Genomic DNA, 20,800 nt, shown 5'->3' with positions numbered 1-20,800 from the left:
CTGAGGACAGAGATAATGGATATTAAAGGGCCAACCGGTGAATGCAGTGTGACAGCCACCATAGAAACACTCTGATCCCAACACGGGACAATTTGTATAAGTACTCACTGGATTGAAGACTTATTTTACCTCTAAAATTGATATAGAAATACAGTGCAAAGGAATGCTGTGGCTTAAAATGGATTTCAAATGTAATATATTAATCTGCATCCACACGTTCAAGGTGTGCAACAGAGGAGAATATACTCTGATTTGGAAGAGAGCAAATGTTCCTACCACTGAAATGGTAAGTCAAATGGATTTTTTTTTTTACCCTGAAAATGGATTTTTAGGAGAAATTCTCAAGTCTTTTAGTTTCACACTCACTAATAATATATTGGCACTAATCCCAGATCTGGAGAAACACCTGAACCGTCTCCATTATTTACTGGACCAAAGCCTAACTGTCCATTAGGCTTCATGAAATCTGTTAATAAAGAGGTTTGGGATATCCTGTCAAACAGGCAGACTAGAAAAGAAAAGGAAAATGGGTGTAATCCAATAAATGCCACAAAAAAATGAAAGGCAGACAAATGTGACTGCCAGTTAATAAGTGAATTATTTTTGTTTCCTGAAAAACCAGGTGAGAGTGCAGAGGAGGAGAACCTGTGGACTGAGTGTGAAACTCAGGACCTACCTGAGGATACTGGCGCGTGTTCTGACGAACCCAACTCAGCAGAATCTTCTCACTGTTGGTCTGCTGTAGGCCCGCCATCACATCCTTCATCACATCCTTTACCTGCACACACAGAAAAAACTAATTCAAGCTTCATCCACGTGTGTATAACAAAGGATTTGAACATGTCGACTCAAAGTGATAATATGAATCTCATCGTAGAGGGTGGAATTTATTAACTAATTAGTTGATTAAGTTGTTGCTGGAGATAAATTGGCCTCTTTAAATGTCTGAGTTCCACTTATATATATCTTAGCTTGATGCTAATATGATGCCTGGTGATGTAACAACACAACAATAAAGAGACATTTTATAAAAATAACTGCTGCTTTCTAGCAACGTTTTGACACGGCCTGTCAGTGGCTACGTTGAATGTTCATACATCGGTAACTCCACACTGTAGCACACACACACACTCAGTAGAAGTGCACACAACACAGTCAAAGAACACAAGTGTGTGGATGTTGTTGCAGCGTGCACAAGGTGGATTTTTGGCAGGTTGTGAGTGACAGTTTTAGAGCACTCGTTCGGGGCTCGGAGGGAAAGAGAGAGAGCTGTTACACTTTTCACTGGCCGGATGAGCATTATTCATGCAAACCTTACCCACCACCGTTCTATCAGCCACATATGCACACTCACACATGCATGTACACACACACACACAAACACCTACACACATGCAAAAGGTGGTTTAGTGTTTCCCTCCTCTGAGCTCCAATTTTCTTATAAACTCAGCTCTCCTCCTCTGCCTCACTGTCCTTGCTTTCTGGACTTTGACGCAGACACACACACACACACACAGAAACGCACACAGTCACACACTTTTGCAGCCACACAGTGTGACCCAGTGTTAGCAAACTTCCGAGCATTGGCTCGATAGACAAGTTCAAAAACAGTTGAGTCAAAAAAAAATCTGAAAAACACACTCACACACAACGTTTGATTAAACCTGTGAAGAGAGTTCAATGTAATTTGTTGGTGAGGCAAATTCCCAGCAAGGGGACTCATGAGGATCTCTTTCATATCCGTGCGCACACAGACACACACAGACACACACACACATACACAGAGCTTTGTTAGCAATTCCTCAAAGAATGTGGCCTGCCAGGTAAAAAAAAGGGCTCATTTGGGAGTAGGTCACCGAATGCATTTCCACTTTAATTGGAGGGGCGCTTTGACAAAGACTGCTGTACACACACACTCTACACACTGACAGAGATGAGAACACACGAACACACACACACACACACACACACACACACACACACACACACACACACACACACACACACACACACACACACACACACACACACACACACACACACACACAGAGGAGCACTCACAGACTGGCATACGTGCCCACACACAGGCAAAATGATAACCTCCGGGGCGTAGCAGGCTTTAACATATTCATAAACTACATACACAGACACACACTTATTTGCTTCCCACAATCACTCACAAGCCAACACAAGCATCTCATTACAGACCCATGTTTTTCTATTAATCGTGTCATTAAGTCTATAACAAAACTAGTTTTATTGAGACATTAGCCTCAATTCAAGTTGATGTGGAGAGAAACACAGAGATATATTGTAATGTACACGACACCGACTCTACATGTTGTTGGTTTTAAACACCGACTCCATCACCAAACACACTTTGAACCTTAAACACAGCTTAGGGAGAGAAGTAGCCAGTAGTGAAGGATTAATATTGCTCTGTGAACTGGAAGAAAGATGAAAAGCAGCGAAGGGAAAAAGCCCAGGAGAGTTTGAGACATAATGAAAAGAAAAACATTAAAGGAAACTTGTAGTGCTGTTTTATGCACTCGCACGTGATGTGGCCAGTGGATGTGCTTTTCTCCGAAGCTATGATGTTGCAAACCTGACCTGTGATTGGAAACTAATGCAAACCACTGACGCACCTTATTTCTCTGCCCAACATTTTCTCTATCTGGATCTATGTGATGTTCAAACTGGACGTCTGCAGTAATATGTGAGTGTTTCCTTAATCAATAGACAGAGCAATGTACACGAGCCTTCTATGTCCTAGCTCCTTCAGTTAGTGCATCACGGAATCAGGTGTTAATGGTGTTGATGCAGTTTAGTGAAGAAGCTCCACGTGTGATCATCTCACCAACATGACTGCAGACATGTTAGACAGTGTATCTTCTTAATCTTCGCTATAAAACTCGGTGTTTCCCTTTAAATTGACTCATTTGAACGCAATGTAATTCAATAATACTGTTAAATGGATTAAGCTGGATGAGTCAATACTCATCAAGGTCAAGGTAAATGAAAGAACGTGCCATCTATACAGGCTCAGCGCGATGAAAGGTTGCAAATATTTGGTACAACTTCAAATATATGTAGAAATTCAAACTGGAGGCTTGAAGAAAAGGACACACACACAAACACACACACGCACACACGCACACACACACACACACACACCTGCCAGTGGAGAATGATGCTCCAGATGAGCCCGAGAATCAGTTTGTGATTCCCATCAACGATGTCTGCCGCTCCGATATTCACCAGTTCAACCTGTGTGTGTGGGGGGGGGGGACACGCAGACAGAAAACTCTCATTACACCATTCATTTAACAAAATCTATTTTAAAACAATTGATCATTTTAAAATCTAATCTAAATTGCTACCGTTTATTTCAGCTAGAGTCTATCATATGATCCTGTTAATGAATATATTACTTTATCTTCTCAGCCTTTTACTGTGTTTTCACTCTTTGTATTGTTATCACTGCAAAAACATATTTTAAAATGCATTTTGTCTAGTAAATATTGCATATATACATATATACATAGATTAGAAGAGAAAGAACACCAGGGCAATTGGGTTGTGGAATAGGGAGAAAATACCAAAGCCAAATTGTGGTTTGGCAAAACATAAAAGAGACAGTAGCATAAAAGAGCAGGTAAAACAGATAAACACATGTTTTTCTTAGATAGGAAAGTAAAACGTACCCAAAAGACACAAGTTTAAATATATATGGAAATGAAGTTAAAGCTGAGGGGCCGTTTAGTTCAAGTTCCTCCCTGTTTGCTTTAACCACTGATTTATTTAATGTATATTAATGCAGACATATTTCATTGCACTTTCATGCAGGCTCACATCAGGATGAAGGGGAAACTGTGTGTGTCAGCGTGTGTGTGTGTGTGTGTGTGTGTGTGTGTGTGTGTGTGTGTGTGTGTGTGTGTGTGTGTGTGTGTGTGTGTGTGTGTGTGTGTGTGTGTGTGTGTGTGTGTGTGTGCATACTCACATTGTTCTTCTGCAAGATCTGCAGAGCCCGGTTGACATTGTTGAGTGAGTGAACACGTGTGAATCCTCTCTCCAGCCTCACCTTAACACAAACACACACACAAAGAGGGAGAGAGAGACAGAGGAGATTGTTGTTGCATTAACAGACCTTGCTCAGGGGCGGCCATTACACTACAAACAGCCACATTACAATGAAAGAAGTGTGTGTGTGTGTGTGTGTGTGTGTCTCTGTTTGAGATAGAAGAAGGGAGAGATGAGGGAAGAGAAGGAATGGAGGTGGGGGTAAGATGAAGAGAAAGACAGAGACAAACAAAGTGAAAGAGGGACAGATTGCAACAAGCAGACGAGGTGCATGAAGTGAAGAGAGCTGGAGGACAACATAAAAACAAGGTAGGAGTAAAAGTTTGATTGACACCGTGGGATGTGCTGGTGTGTGTTTGGCTTAAGTCTGAGATCTTGGCGTCAGTTGCAAAGTGACATGGCCGCGTGGCATTCTATTCATTTGGCGAGGATGGTTTCCAAAAGGATTAAAAATAGATGGATCTCCTTCTTCACGCTATCCTCTTCTGATGACTGAGAGCAATATACTCTGGTATCTGGTATGTTTCTGTTTAGATATGTGTGTTAGGGGGGTTAGTGTGTGTGTGTGTGTGTGTGTGTGTGTGTGTGTGTATTTATACCAGCTGATGTCCTGACAGCCCCTCCAGCAGCTCCAGCAGGCGACGTCCATCACACAGGTCTGAGAACAGATTCGCCACAGGTGGTTTCCCTGTCTGCAACACACACAAACATACCATTATCAGCAATTTACCGAACCTAGGAAAATGGAAGAACTGCATTGACAGTGATTGTAAATATTTCATCCATGGAAAAGTGAAATGGGCCCGTCTGCCTCTCTTCAATGGCCAAAACAACATGAGAGTAGATCAATGTGAAGATAACACTTCACACCCAAGAGGTGGTTCGTTATCGCTGCGGACACGTCCAGGATTACAAGCAAGGACTTGCCTCATATTGGAAGAAGCTGCAGGTTAAATACTGGGACGTGTGAGCTCCTCCACAGCAGTGAGAGTAAAGGAGAATTCCAAAACAGCCCAAAGATCAGTCGTCAGATATGAGGACACGTAAGGTTTCAAGGTAAATGATTGAAATTCACAAAAAGACGGCGTTTTGCAAAACTGCTGCTGGCTGCTGGGAGAGGGAGCAGAATGTATAATAGTTCCTGAGCTGAACTTTATATATAGTGCTATTAATAATATGAGGAATCAAATCTGAAACTAACTCATTTAACTGTTTATCATTAAGCAAACTTCTGCTTCTTCTATTTTACTTTCCACGCCCACTGGGGACTGCAGGAACCCACCAGGGGGAACGAGTACGCCCGATGGCTGATTTACAGAAAACCCTACTGGAGGATGCAGGCTGTTCTCAGTATTTCTCTGTCTGTGCCGAACTTTAATTTTCCCTCTAATTCCCTCTAAGGCTGATCATTATTTTCAATTTAACTGCTAATGACCTTCACATGTACCCGGTTGATTAGAGGTGTCATAACGTACTGAAGATCAGCTGATCCAGACTAATTTTGCAGCAACAGTTGATTAGTAAACTGCAAAAAACCCAGTGAACTAAGTAATTATGAGAAAGTGTGGAAGGAACTGGTGAAAACAGGAGAGGAGCAAGGACACAGACAATAAGTATAAGCAAAGTAAAGACAGGCCGTCTGCACTTCTTTATATTTTGCCGGCGGCGTCGTGTAGAAATGACATCGTGAATCTTCCCGGCACGGTTACTGTCCTGCTTACTGTGACAGAAATCTCCTCTCCTGCATCGATCATGCATTATTACAATGATGGCCGCCACGTAGAGGTCCCCGCTCCTGCATCTCAAATGCATTAGTGCCGGCAGTGAGACGGAAAGAATGGGAAAAAGTAGAAATGACCCCGAAAAAAAAAAAAAAGAGGAAAACATAAACAAAATACTTCTGTGTAATAAAGAAATTCACTTATCAATCTCCTGAAACAACCTCCTCCTAACATTGTCCCTCAATTTGTCATTTTATGCTCCCTCGCTCTGGGTTTATATTTTACATTCACTGTCCCCCCCACAAACCCATTCCCTCACATTCCATTCTCTTTCTCTCAGGTTCTCATTCTCCTCCCTTTGTCTATCTCGCTCTCATCCCATCATTCTCTTCCCTCGCCCCTGACAGAGTCATCCTCCTCACCAGTGTGTGTGTGTGTGTGTGTGTGTGTGTGTGTGTGTGTGTGTGTGTGTGTGTGTGTGTGTGTGTGTGTGTGTGTGTGTGTGTGTGTGTGTGTGTGTGTGTGTGTGTGTGTGTGTGTGCGTGCGTGCGTGAGAGGGAGTAGATGTGATGTTAGGAATAGGCCATGAACAGAGTGTGGGTGTAGATGACAAATGAAGAAACGACACATGAACACAGATAAAAGAAATGAAAACCAAACAAGGCACAAAAAGGCAAATGAATTGAATATTAATATACTGGAATAGAGGCAACACACACTTATTCCTTCTTGTTCCTGCCCACTCAAACCCATTAGAAATCTCTCTCTTGTCCATTTAAAAGCCTCCTTCATATTTCCAGTATGCTCTAAATTGATGTTCCTATGATTACAGCTCCCAGAAGACCTCCTCGAACCTTAGAACCTGGTCTATACTTATCATTTAAGAATCATCACAAGTGTACACACACTGACGCAAGGTGACAAATGTGTATTCTACTCAGAGACTCCATCCAGGGCAGCTGTTTTTTTTTGTTTTTTTCAGTTTTACAGCAAATCTATTCTTCTTGCTGTGGTCGTTGCTGTTGTTCGCTCATGAGCGACAGACCGCCTGCCCTCAAATCTAAAGAGCGAGCTGCAGGGGCTGTTGGATTTGACCCCTGGCCTCTCGGTGGAGGGTTGGAATGAAAAAAGAATATTCCTTTAAAGCAGTGCTTTTTAGTCACATCTGTCTGAAACAAGATGCTGATTTGTGAGACGCAGCCTGAGGACGTCTATTTGGGGCTTATGATGCTGGGCTATTTGATCTCACACAGGGTTTCGCCTCGTATTTTCTCTCCGGCTGTGGTCCCCGAATCGTATTTGACACTTGAAGGGCTCTGGAGGCTGTGCTGTAGTAATAAAAGTTGAAGAATGAACTGCCTTAGCACAGGAAATGACTTACACTATTTTTGTTGAACATAAATAGAAGTAGATAGTATAAACTTAATGAGTCTCAGAGTCTAATTTAACAAACAGGATAAGTACACAGGAGAGAGTTTGTTTGTACCTCTATGTCTTTGATGGCTCCTCCAAACTATTTGTGCAGGGGAAATAAAAAATTGTGCTTGCGCTGCTTTTGAGAAATGAAACAGTACATTTTTAAATGCATGCCTCATCTCCCCATTACCTCCAAATACTCGTTTTGTTTTTAATTGTTTGTGCACGCTGGTGCGAGCAGAACCAACAACTCTGCTTCATTAGTTCTGAAGTGCTCCGTTTTACACATCAGGTAAAATGTGATTATTTTATGAAATAATGAAGGAATGTGTTTGTGGTGCATGCACGACCTAGAAGCCCGATGCTAATATTATACCATGCTACTACCACAGAGGTGATGTCGCTGCTTGACAGTGAGACGTGCGTTATTTGTTTCTGAAATACCAGAGCCTGGTGAAGACGGATGCGACGCCTTCACTGCTTCAGGTGAAGCTGGTGATCATGGGACTTTTATGGGTTTATGGGATAAAACTCCAAAAGAGATGTTGGATATTTGTGTCAAACTAGAAGCCTTCATTTTGATAAATGGTGAATAGTCTGCATCTATAATGTGCTTTTCTGGTCTCAATGACCAGCGTTTCACACAATGAGTCACAATCTACATTCACGCAGCCCATTCTCACTCTGCAGGCCACGCCCCCTTCTCTGAGGCCATAAAGGTGGAAGGATACGTGGCAAATTATTGATTGGTGTTAAATTATTTCGCTAATTTGTTAAAATTTGATTTATCCTCACTATTAGAAAGCTCGTCACGATTTTCTCAATAATCACTCAAACTTCCTGTGACTGCACAGTTTGACTGAGGGTGAAATAAAGAGTCACAAAGTGTTTCAGTGCTTAATACAGAATACAGAATTTACAAGTTCTCAAAGGGGATGAATATTGGGTCATTTTGGTTTAAAGAGGATATCCCCTCATACTGGTGGAGCCTGGGTGTTAGATTTACAATTAGTTTACACATCACACCCCATGTGATCTCATTCAAAGACTGGTCCCTGGTCATCACACCAGCTCATACTGTAAATGTTGGTGTCCCCTTTAATTAACATGCTTTCTGTGTTTAAAACATCTATTTCCTGCTTTCTGGGGAAGAGGAAGAAAAAAGAAAAAACCTTGTGTGATGAACCACAACAGAGATACAATAGTTTTTGGGGTAATGAGGGGCAGCGGGTTCCCTGCATCTGCCAACTAATACGGTGAGTGTGAAATCACAGGCACGCTCAGTCCTGATTTCAAGATTCCTTTTCCTTTCATCCTCTTCCAACAAAAACTGGGATTTGCACACGCACGCACGCACGCACGCACGCACACACACACACACACACACACACACACACACACACACGCACACACACACACACACACACACACACACACACACACACACACACACACACACACACACCATTAACGCTCCACTAATAACATACACGATGCCAGAGACACACCAGCACACATACACACATCCATGACAAATATGCCCATTATATAAATGTCAAACTACAACATAGGGGTAGAAATTATTATTATTATACACACACACAAGCAAGTTTCATCTTCAGAAGAACAGTGATGGCAGTGAGTACAATGACCTCTACCAGCATGTGACCAGAATGCCAAACACAGCTGACTCATTCCTCACATGTGTGTGTGTCCGTGCTTGCGTGTGTGTGTGTTTGTGTGTGTTCCAGTGTTTTCTAAACCATCTGGATGACTCATTCTGTTTTCTTCCAAACTAAAGAGGGTTTATCTTTAAATTAGAAACACACTGAAGCCAGAGATTAGAGTTAAGACAGGAGTAGGCTGTAAATCTGAGAATAAAAAATCTATAAGCAAGACATCTAGTCTAAGTGTAACTAAGCGTGTCTGCCCCATGCTTCTGTCGGGGGCACACTGCACTTGACTATCAGTGCTCCTGCAGATTACAGCTCGGGTAAGTATAGCAGCTTTTAGTCGTGTCTTGACAATCATCACCCACACTCAGCTGCAGCCTCAGTCAGCTCAGCAGCCACGAACTGCTGCGTGCATCACATCCAAATTCATGGTTCAATTAGAAATACATTAGTGTGTTTAGCTTGGGAGGCGTCAGAAATGTTTTGGGTTTGTTACCTTTACTTCTGCTCCTACGGTATAAACATGACGGGGTTTGTTGGTTTATTTACCAGCAGCTTTGAAAACCAAGTGCAATATGAACAATTATTTCACAACCGTTTTATCTGTGGATTATTTTCCTGATTGATCCTCTGTTAGTGTTACTGTTCAAAAATTCTGATGCGGTTCATTTCACATACTATTTTTCATCCGCAAAACACACAGCGTATTAAGCGTTTGCTCTGCGTCCCCCGTGTCAGACAGAATCCCACCAACAGCTCTGGAAACACATCAGGAGCTGGGCTGTTTCGACATGTCAGCTCGTGTAATTGAATTTTCTAACCGGTCCTCCGGGGTGACTCGAACTGTAAATCACACAGGAAGAGAGATGACACGATGGGTGGTAACTTGCCCGACTGATACGAGGACAGGAGACGGTTAAAGACACTTTACATCTCGGCGAGTGGGCGAACAGCTGACTGAAAAGGATCGCTCCGTACAAATTGCATTTCCTTACTTCCACCCAGCGACCACTTATCTTCATTCTCCAAGTGTCTGGATTTCACAGTCAAAGTGACATAAATAATTGTAATGTCTTGCTTTTCCTGGCAGAAGCCGGTGGCAGATGAATAACTGCGTTGAGTCGCTGCTATTTTTTTTCCCACTGACATCAGACATCAGTTGTCTGACTGACAGTTCACTAATTCATGGTGATAGAGTCATAAGAAGAATTACTAAATGATGCACACGGCAGTTTTACTTTCAAGAACCACAGAGTGTGACCTGGGTTAGAAGGTCCACCCGTCAGGGTCACTGTCCATCAGCCATTTCATTAGAGGAGCATTGAATTAAACTGTCACAAGATCATTGACACAACGTCATACCTGAGTCAACTCAAGATGCTGCGTATTCTGTTTTCTGTCTTTTATTTACATGCTGTTACAACAGTTAGTAATAAATGGATTCATTTGGAGGAAATTCTACTCAAATAAATGTGTGATACTTTGAAACCTCTGTTCTTGTTTGCATGTACTAATACACTCGACTGTGCAGACGGATGTTTGTGCAGAGTTGGTTTTTTAAATTCATCTGCTGAAGGCGAAGTTCACCAAAACATGTCAGAGGGATTTATGACATCACAACTAGTCTGGAAGCCAATCACAGACCAATGGTGTGATGAGGAGACTTGAAACCTTCAGGTCACACACACACACACACACACACACACACACACACACACACACACACACACACACACACACACACACACACACACACACACACACACACACACACACACACACACACACACACACACACACACACACACACATTTCACAGTGCCAGCCATAAGAAGAAGGATGGAAGGGAATGCTCCTTAATTTATCAGCAAGCTAAACAAAGCTAAGCTGTAGCTTAGCTTAAATCTGCAGGAACAGGTACTTGCAGGTTGTGTTCACTCATCTGTCTTTTGGCAACAGCTGTTTCCCCCTAAAAAACTTTCTTGTGCCTTTCTTGTTTCTGTCCTCAGTTTTGTAAAAGAAATGGAAAGTATGAATCTTCTGCAAAGGAGTATAAACAAATGTCCTGAATAAACAAAGGTTTCTTGCCATGTACTTGTTCATTTAGACCAGAGGCAAACTTCAATCCTACACATGTATGAAGAAGCAGGTGCTGAACATATAAACCTCGAGGAGTTCTTGAGATATCTTGTTCAAAAGAATGGGACGAATGGAAAAACCCCCAAACAAATAGCCCGTGGCCACACATTGTCCAATCTGAAAAGTGTATCTTCACTTGAGGTGGTTTTATTCTCTTCATTTTCAATCCAGCTCAGACTAATAGAAGGTTCATGTTGGTGCAAATAAAACAGGTGGACTTGTTTGTGTGTCATCAAAAAGAGAAACCGCTTCCAAGGAGAGAAACAATCCTGTTTCTGACACAAACACAAGATTATCATATATATTGTCCTTGGAGAAGTTGTGATGAATGATTGCTGAAGGGTACATTATGTGTGGACTGCATTTATTTACAAATTCATGCTTGAAGAAGAAAAGAAGGGAGAGGAAATCCATGGGAAGCAAAAGCTCAGAGTAAAATGTCCCTGACATGTACAACCACCCTGGACAACTCTGCTTTGATCACTAGCGTTTCCTAAAGGTGACTCTTCCCCCACACACTCGGAGGGATGTGGTGCTTCGTGCCATAAGATAACTCCTGCCATTTATTTGCATGCATTTTACTGAGGCACAGCAACATCTGCTGGGGGAGGTTCCTTTTTACTTTCATTGAAAACATCACATCTGTAGAGTATTGGCATCAGCCCATGTGTGAATGTCGTGAGTGCATGAACCTGCCTGACCTACCTCCACGCAGCACAATTTGAATTAGCATTTAGATTTGAAGTTGCAACAAGGCAATGCTAGTGGCCTGTATTAGTGTGTACTTGAATGTTGACATGAATCACCAGAGCAGATGATCTACCCGGGACACATGGACGAGTTGGAGGGTTGGAGCTGATATTGTGCTATTTTATTTCACTTAAATTGGACAATTTGTCTTTAGGCTTCTATTGGGGGTAAATTACAGTCAATTAGTTTGTTAGACGTCTAATTTAAACCTGGTCACGTGAATCTTTTTGTCCATGTCAGGATCCTGTAGGAATTAGGAGTTTCTCCAGGGATTTGATTGGTCGGGCTCCAGAGCAGATTACCTAAACAGCATAAGTTATAATTTCCAATTCATGTCTGTTATATAGGGGGTGTTTGAATGCATTCTAGGAAATGTAGGAAACACTGGGTGCAGGTTTTGATATAAAGGTATGTAAATTGCAGATGACATGTTGTAGCGTGTGCTGGAATCAGCAGCTGACACTTGAATAAAGTACAAGCTGTGGTTGGTAAATAAAACTAAGCTCAGTTTCCTGACTCGGTGACAGATCAGCGTATATTCCTGAAGAGCATCTTTTTATGGTTTGCTGAGTAGCAAATCACACTCAAGTCAGACACGACGCCACTTCGCCGCCAGCCATCTCCGCGACTCTCGTTTCCCATATTTCTCACACGCGCCTGTCGCAGACGAACCCTCCATCTTCTGCCGTAACTTGTTTGCTCTGCCCTCCTGTCCATTTTCCTTTTCTTCCTCCCTTCCTTCATTCTTCAGATCCATTTCTCCTTGCCTCTCTCGCTTTTCATTTTCCCCCGTCTTATAATCGTACTTTCTCCCATCTGCTGTCTCACTATGTTTTAGTTTCCTGAGGCCTGTGTGTGTGTGTGTGTGTGTGTGTGTGTGTGTGTGTGTGTGTGTGTGTGTGTGTGTGTGTGTGTGTGTGTGTGTGTGTGTGTGTGTGTGTGTGTGTGTGTGTGTGTGTGTGTGTGTGCGTGTGTGACAGACTCATCTATCTAGGGTGGGGTACTCATTATGCTTTGGTGAGTTTGGATGGATTTTGTCTCTCTCTCTCTCTCTCTTTCTCTCTTCTTCGCCTGCCTATATCTCTCCCTCTTTTTCTCCTTCCCTCTCTTTGTGATGGTTAGAGGGGATCAGATGGGCTGGATGGACAGATGATGAGAGAAGAGAGGAACAGACAGGAGGGAAGGAGGAAAGAGAAGAGAGGAGGGGCGGGGAGAAGCGACAAGTTGACTGAGGAACAGAATAGAGCAAGGGAGGGGAGAGGAAGGGAAGAGAGAACAGGAAACGGAAGAGGAGATGAGAGAAAGTAGAGAAGAGGAGGAGAGGAGAAGACGATCTGTAGCCTGTGTCCGTCCCCTGGCTTTAATCAGACTCTGTTTCAATAGCTGTAGCTATTCACGAAGTCACACACAAATGAGAAGAAACAAGCGCACGCACGTCGTGCACGCACATTCACTTAAGTCTCCATCACCACGGCAACGGCACACCTCTAGCACCCTCCCAATCAACTTTGAAAATAGGAATAGAAGTGATGTGTCGGCACGTACCAAATACACACAGCACAAATAAACACTGAAATGTAATTAGAGTTCAATTTAAAGTGAGTGATTCAGTCCCTTTGGGAGAGCGACTAACTGAGTTACAGGACAACAAAGTGCACCACAAGACAATTAGGCAGCAAAGAAAAAAGACACACAACAAAGTGCATTTCAGGATAAAAACAAATATCCCTTTTTTCTCTTAACAATTCAAACTACAGTATGTAGAATCCGAACAAACACACAAACCTGTGCTGCCTTTGGGTTTTTCTTAATCCAAGCTTTACCCAACAGACTCTCCTGAGAGATCGGACGTGGCGGGAATAACCTTTGCGTGTTTGTGTCTGTGCCTGAATCTCAGATGTAAAAGGAAATGCCTCAAAAATTGTCTGGGAGGAAATAACAGGACACAGGCCTGTGTTAAAGGTGATGGAAGAAGATGGAACAAAAACACAACCATTCGTCTCCTTCTTTTCATTTTCTCCTAAAAAATTACACTGCAGCATTACTCTTGTACTTCAGGGTCTAATTCCAGTGGATTAAGCTGCTGCCAATTTCTCAGTTTAGCTCTTCTCACTCTCTGGAGATCATTCACCATAGTGCAAGAACAGATGTTCAGTGGAAATGAAAAGGATTTTGAGGTAAAACTGTTGCACAAAGTTGCTCTAAGTTTACAGAAAGGTGCCACAGAACTGGCAACCACCTTGTTCACCTCTCTCAGTTTCTTTCAGTTTCAAAAGGAGGTGGAATTAAATCTCATTCGCTACATGCATCTGGAGAAAAATTGAAATACTTAAATATTCAAGTAGCTATAATATCAGATAAAGCAGACTGAACGTCAACAACTTGACAAAAGCCAATGCTATCGATGGATGGAAAATGGTCCTTAATAATATGGAAAGTACATCCCTGGAACATGCTTCTTCTTTTCAGAGAGCCAGATTGAAATGATATTGCATTTGCATGTGATTGTGTAGGTGAGCGGCAGGAGCACATGGAGGTGTGACCTGAAGGAGTCAGGCTCTATCTCTGCTGTAGATGCATCAGAGTTCGGGCGTCCTTGCCATAAAATTATGTTCCAAGTGTGAGAAAGAGCTTTTTCATCTCTCTTGTGAGTGATCAGTGTATGATCATGAGTTTGGTGCTCCTGCAGTGTCTATGCAGGGAATAGATGGGGAATGGGGTCGATAATGAAGAGACGGTGGAGCTGTCTTACCTTAGCCAACTGTGAGTTTACCCATTTTGTGAAAGTCTTTTTCTGAACGTCCTCTCTTTCATCTGCCGGAGAAAGAAAACACAGAGAAAGAAGAGTCAGGAGAAGGAGCTGTACGTGCTGTGTGTGTGTGTGTGTGTGAGTGTGTGTGTGTGTGTGTGAGTGTGTGTACGTGAGTGTGTGTGTGAGTGTGTGTATGGGCCATGTCAAGGAACATAAACTGCAGGAACACGTACACACACTTCTACCACTACAAATCAGATTCCATCTCTCTGACTGACTGGTTGACAATTTAAACATGTTGTTGTGCCTCTTTGTATATCTGAATACAAGCTTGTCTCTCTCAAACACGCACATAAACACACACACACACACACACACACACACACACACACACACACACACACACACACACACACACACACACACACACACACACACACACACACACACACACACACAGGAAAGAGAGTGGTGCTCAGAACGATAAGAGGGGCTTCACGAATCTTGCTCATGGCTAATTGTATCCTCATCATATCAATCAGCTCGCCACTTATTCTCCTCTCAGCCCCGACTGTCACATGACAAAACAAAAAAATACAAGCTTCCTGACTGAAATGCTAACTTCTTTAGGAAAAAAGAGAAATAGCTCTATTTTCCCAGCTTGTGGGGGGGGGTGATGATTTATACCTTTATTTTGAAAAAAACTGCAAAAACATTTGATTCTTCTCAAAAAAAGCATCTGTAATATACATGCTGAATGATGATGTTCAGGGAGGGACGCTCTCAGGAATCGATAGTGTTTCACAAACGGCCCCACGGCAGAGACATTATCTTCCACTGTACATGTGTTTCTTTTATTTGTAGCAGAACAATATTAGTGTGACCTGTGACATCCATTACAATGCAAATGACGACATGATGACTGGAATAACACCTCCGCCCGCCTCCCTCATTTGACTGGAAATGGGGTCAGTTCCCATTACTACGATAATAAATTACACTCTCATCCTGAAAAGGAACATCAGGTTAAATATTATACCAGCCGAACTAACAGAACGCTGTCTGTGTGTGTGTGTGTGTGTGTGTGTGTGTGTGTGTTTGAGAGTGTTGACACCGGCCAGGCACTGACTAATGGAGCTGATAATGAAACTTCTCCTTTAATTAAAAGGTCCCATGTTGAGCAGTGCACTGTAGTGAGTGGCTGGACACACACTCTCACACACACACACACACACACACACACACACACACACACACACACACACACACACACACACACTCACACACACACACACACACACACACACACACACACACATAGGTACGTACACAAACACAAAAGCATGCAGTCTCAAGCACACACACGGATACGATGTGAGATAATGGCAGACTGAGCAGTGAAGCGTGAATGAATCATGTAGCAAACAATCTCATCTAAAGCAGGTAATCCATCCACATATGTGAGTGTGTGTGTGTGTGTCACAGTTTTCCCATGATGCTCTGTCTTGATTTGCATCTTTCTGCGTTAATGCCGTGTGTAGTGCAGTGTTCAATGAATGTATTTTCACATGTGTGTGTATGTGTAGGACTGTTTCTGGCCATCCTCTATCCTGAAAAAATACTTTAATGTTATTTAATCAGTATTTTTAGCTACATTTCCATTTCCTGCATTAGTACGTGTAAGCTCTCTCTCTTCACGTGAACATGTACTTGCAAAGATGCAGGAGGAGCAGAGACTGAAGGAGAGTGAGCCACGATCAATAGTCCATTTAAAGTATTGTTTTGCTTCTGAAACCTCTGTCTCTCTCTCACAGACACAGACGCACACGCACACACACACACACACACACACACACACACACACACACACACAACATTAGCATTGGCACACACAGATATACTCATAAAACTTGCATACAACCACAACTCCAACATTTACACCTTAATCTTGGTTTGCAGAGGCGACAGGAAGAAGAGAAAGAGAGGAGGTCAAGGGGTTGGTGGTGAAGAGAAGGATGGAAATCATACAAACAAGAGAAAACACAGACACAGACACACACACACACACACACACACACACACACACACACACACAGCTTAGGGGATAAATAAAAACAGAAAGAATAGCAAGGGATTTAAAGACAGAGAGCTGACAAAGAGAGAAAGGACAAAAACCTGCAGGACACAGAGTGAAAGACAGAAAAGAAGATGGAGGATCTGTCTCAAACAGGTTTTCAACACCAGAGGCAGGGACAGACGAGTATCTGTGTGACAGAAGTCAGTCACAATGCCAAACTTTGTGTGTGGAGTTTGCGTGATGTCCTCGTGCCTGCGTGGATTTCCCCCAGGCGACTCTACACAGCCCATAGGAATGACTGTGAGTGTTAATGGTTGTTTGTTTCCATGTCTCTCAGCCCTGTGATGGACTGGAGACCTGCTCAGGGTGAACCAGCCCTCGTGCCCAATGAGCCGACCCCAGCTGACCCTATAGGAAGAGCTGATACAAGTATATCAGGATGTGGCTAATGGAGGAAGAGATGGATGGAGGTTTTAACGGCTGCACGACTTCAGTTGGCATAATCACTTCATCAGAGGAAGACATGCAACCAGAACATTCTCTCTGTTCTGACTGAAAATGCAGAGTACAGAGAAAACTTCCAGGAACACAATATCTGTTCATATCTTCTGGGAATATACTATCCCACAGCTCCATTCTTCTCTGGCTCCTGAGTAAGAGCCATCATTTGTTTTGACAAAATCTGGAGGTTAACAGGTTACACTACAAAGTGGCCTGTAAATACCGGCCTGCAGCATCTTAACTCATACATTATAATCAATCCTTGTCCTGATCAAAAGATAGTTTTTCTCTCTAAATGTGCTTTCTCTGAGATGTACTCAGAGAAAATGAGCTGAGCTCATGTAGAGCACCATATCTCAGCCCCGCCTGTCTTTCATGTTGATATCACAGAGCAATCACTTCAAAAGCATTGGAGCGACTTCAGCACTGAGTAAGTGGCTTCAATAACAGAATACGACTCCCTTATCAGGCTGGGAAGATTACATAATGTGTGTGATAATAAGAGGAAAAAGACAGAGAGGAACAACAAGCGTTAACAAACCCCAAGAGGCAGGGAGGGACTTACAGGCTGGAACTCAGAGTGACCACGTACTAACACTGACAATAACACTACAGGACTTTTTAAATCTGCTTCAGTAGTCACTGCACATCGTGTTAACTTACACTGAATCTTTCAGTCAGCATTTCTGTTCTGCCAAAACTGCAACTTTAAGCCTAAGCAAGGAATCCCCCGGTTGTCTGATGACAATTCCAATAAGGTTTATTCAAACAAGACGACCTCAACAGTTCTGACAGGCAGCAACACTTTCACTGGAAAGTAAGAGGAATAATGTGGAACTGCAGATTGTTGTGAGATGTAGATAATCTTATATGTCTGTTTAGTTTTATATCACAGCACAGACTCAAACTAAACCTTTAGCCACATGTAAAACAATACTCCAGTAACCCTACAAGCTCAATTCAGTTTATAATGGATCTTTTGACAGCAGCCATGGGAGAAGTGGAACTGCTCAAACTGCAGAAGCCAAACTAAACTTCTGACAGGCCAGATTAAATGCTGGTTATTAAAATGAATGTATTTTCGAATGGAATGTTAGGGCCACTTAAATAAATTATAGTTGTAATACTACGACAGTAAAGTTGTTACTTTACAAGGGACAAAAAAGTTGTAATTTTAAAGATTAAAATTCCAATTTTACGAGAATAAAGTCATGATATTAAATTATGACTTTATTTTCATAAAAATACAACATAATTCTTTTTTTTCCTTCAATATGGCCTTAATCCTCTGTCTTACTAATCAAAGATATACTATCTGATATAAATGTGTATTTTGTATTTCTGTGGCCTGATATTATTCCATATTTACTGACACACACTAGTCAAACACAAACACAGTGAGTCATTCCATTTATCAAATGCAAAGTCCAGTTAAGTGACAGTCGACGAGTTCTGACAGTTGCTCGCAGCCGCTCGGTTCTCGAAAGAAGCTCTTAGCAGCACTATTTAAGAGAACTCCAGGTAATGAGATGAGACATTTAGTGGATATGGCCCCTGGTGGTTTCTCAGTGGAAAGATGCAGGGCAGGATGTGTGGTGATACTGAGGTAAACAGGATCAGAACCTGTAGTTACCTGCTGAGTCCCTGGGACAGCTCCACGTTCAGGACCCTGGACAGCGCCCGTGACACATAGGGGCTAATTTGTGGATTTCAGATGAACAGGTTTTTCCAACTGTGTTCAACATTATATAGTTTTCAAATACTATGTTGTATGTTTGTATGTGCGGATTAAATATTTATGCACCACTTAAGAAAAATGTATACTTGATAATACTGTGTCCAACAGATTTTTTTAAGCAATTATCGCTGTCAAATAAACGTAGTCGATAAGAATATCGGAGGAAGCATTAGAAAAACTCAAGTAAAGGTAGAATTGTACTGTGTGTACCTCAGAATTGTACTTAAACACAGTTTCTGGATGCATTCTTTGGTTTGTGTGTGTATATATACCCACATATATATATATATATATATATATAAACAATATTGCTGACTGTTACCAGACACTGCCTCTTATGAAGGACAAAGCTGATATTTAAAACCACACATAAAATCTTCCCCGTCACATGTTGCTGGAGGAGAAACATTCAAAACAGATAAAATGATTAAACCCTTCAGCGGCGCGGGAGTCATTTTTGTTCTTCGTAATGACTTTTGCTTTCAAAGTGGAAAAGGACAAAAAGAACACTTTGCCCCAGGAAATGATTACGAAGCCATAAATACATTTCCAACTTAAATCATTGCCTCCCATTTACATCTGAGGCGTTCAGCAGATGCTCACGCAGAGGACGGCTCGCTGAAAGTGCAACAGTAAAATCTGTTTAAGACTTTGGCTCATCAAGATTGCAAACAGCCAAATAACAAGTTCAGATGAGAAAAAGACGAGACAGAAAGCAAAAAAAACAAAGTCCCTGAAGTAATATTGTATTATTATCAAATCAATAGCCGGATTAGAATCATGCTGAAGCCATAGCAAGTTGTCTCTGGATATTATGTATCTCATCCTGGACAGAATCAAGAGCCTCAGAGAGTTTCTAAAAGAAAATCAAGTGTGAGTCTCAGACCACCTCCATGGACACTGGTGGTGGTCTCTCAGCTGCACCGTTAATAGACACGAGTGCAGCTGCTGTAGGTGGTGAAACTACTATTTGAGCCACCATCACAATGTGTTTAAAGCCTTCATGTTGAACTCCAGCAGGGACTGAGGAAATGAGGTCCCCAGAGAGGACCCACACAGCCCAGGCCCCGTCTCTCACACAGTGCGCTTTGAAATAAAGAAGAGGAACTCTCAAAGTCTGGCCTAGTTTTTTCTCTGCTCCGTCCCCAAGTCTGTTCACCTGTTGGTTAAAATAAGTCTGCAGCTACAGTGAAGTGTAACACACTTTTCCAGCGAGCATCAGCTGCCACTGTCCTGTCCTGTTCTATTAGTGTTTCTCAGCCTGTGTTTTATTCTGAAAACTTTCACAGTAAAAACTGCACAAACCAGCATTATAAGCTGTTGTGGCTAAACCTGATGGTTATTCATCTCCATCCCCAGTTCTGTTTGGTTTTGTGAATACATTCAGCTTAGGTCACAACTCCAGTTGACTGTTTTAAAAGAACGAGATGTGGAGCAGATTATCAGATGAAGAAATCTGGAAACTTTATATATATGACAGGAAAAAGGAAAAAGATGATAGGTCCCCTATTAAGACAGAAAAATCACCAATCAAGTAATCTGTTTTCAGCCACATTTATTTTCTACCACTTTATCTGGTGATTATTAAGCAGAAGGGCAGTTGAGGTTGAAAATTAAACTATTAATCTCCGCATATATTAGCTGTAATTTCTCCCACAGCTAATATAACACATAATGTAATCCTCCTCTGCCCTGCAAATGAATTTGACATCACACAAAGGGTGATGCTTCTTTATCTCCCAGCCTGCACAGGCTGCTGCTGCTGCTGCTGCGATACACTTGATTTATAATCATACGGCTATAAATCTTTGTAATTATAACTCATCCAGTGGAATTTTACACTCAAGAAAAAGGTTATTAAATTTCCCCCAAAATAATACGCTGCAAAGTTGTGTTTACGGTTCAGCTGTTACCATGGCAGCCCTTCCATAGCACCACTGTATTCCAGCCAAA

The 20,800-nt window shown here is 42.1% G+C and overlaps 1 protein-coding gene across 6 annotated transcripts in view; it reads right to left on the bottom strand.

Annotated features, from left to right (window-relative positions):
* dmd (dystrophin) overlaps nucleotides 1-20,800 on the bottom strand; it is a 176,915-nt gene that overhangs the window by 108,496 nt on the left and 47,619 nt on the right. For all 6 annotated transcript variants that reach the window (XM_047339155.1, XM_047339157.1, XM_047339156.1 and 3 more), the window contains exons 2-6: nucleotides 14,532-14,593; nucleotides 4,680-4,772; nucleotides 4,001-4,081; nucleotides 3,175-3,267; nucleotides 677-778 (exon numbers count right to left, since the gene is read on the bottom strand). In XM_047339155.1, the coding sequence (XP_047195111.1) occupies nucleotides 677-778; nucleotides 3,175-3,267; nucleotides 4,001-4,081; nucleotides 4,680-4,772; nucleotides 14,532-14,593 (431 nt within the window). The remainder of the gene's footprint in view (nucleotides 1-676; nucleotides 779-3,174; nucleotides 3,268-4,000; nucleotides 4,082-4,679; nucleotides 4,773-14,531; nucleotides 14,594-20,800) is intronic.

This window comes from Hippoglossus stenolepis, chromosome 24 (assembly GCF_022539355.2).
Source record: "Hippoglossus stenolepis isolate QCI-W04-F060 chromosome 24, HSTE1.2, whole genome shotgun sequence".
NCBI lineage: Eukaryota > Metazoa > Chordata > Actinopteri > Pleuronectiformes > Pleuronectidae > Hippoglossus > Hippoglossus stenolepis.
This window is presented reverse-complemented; position numbering and strand designations above follow the sequence as displayed.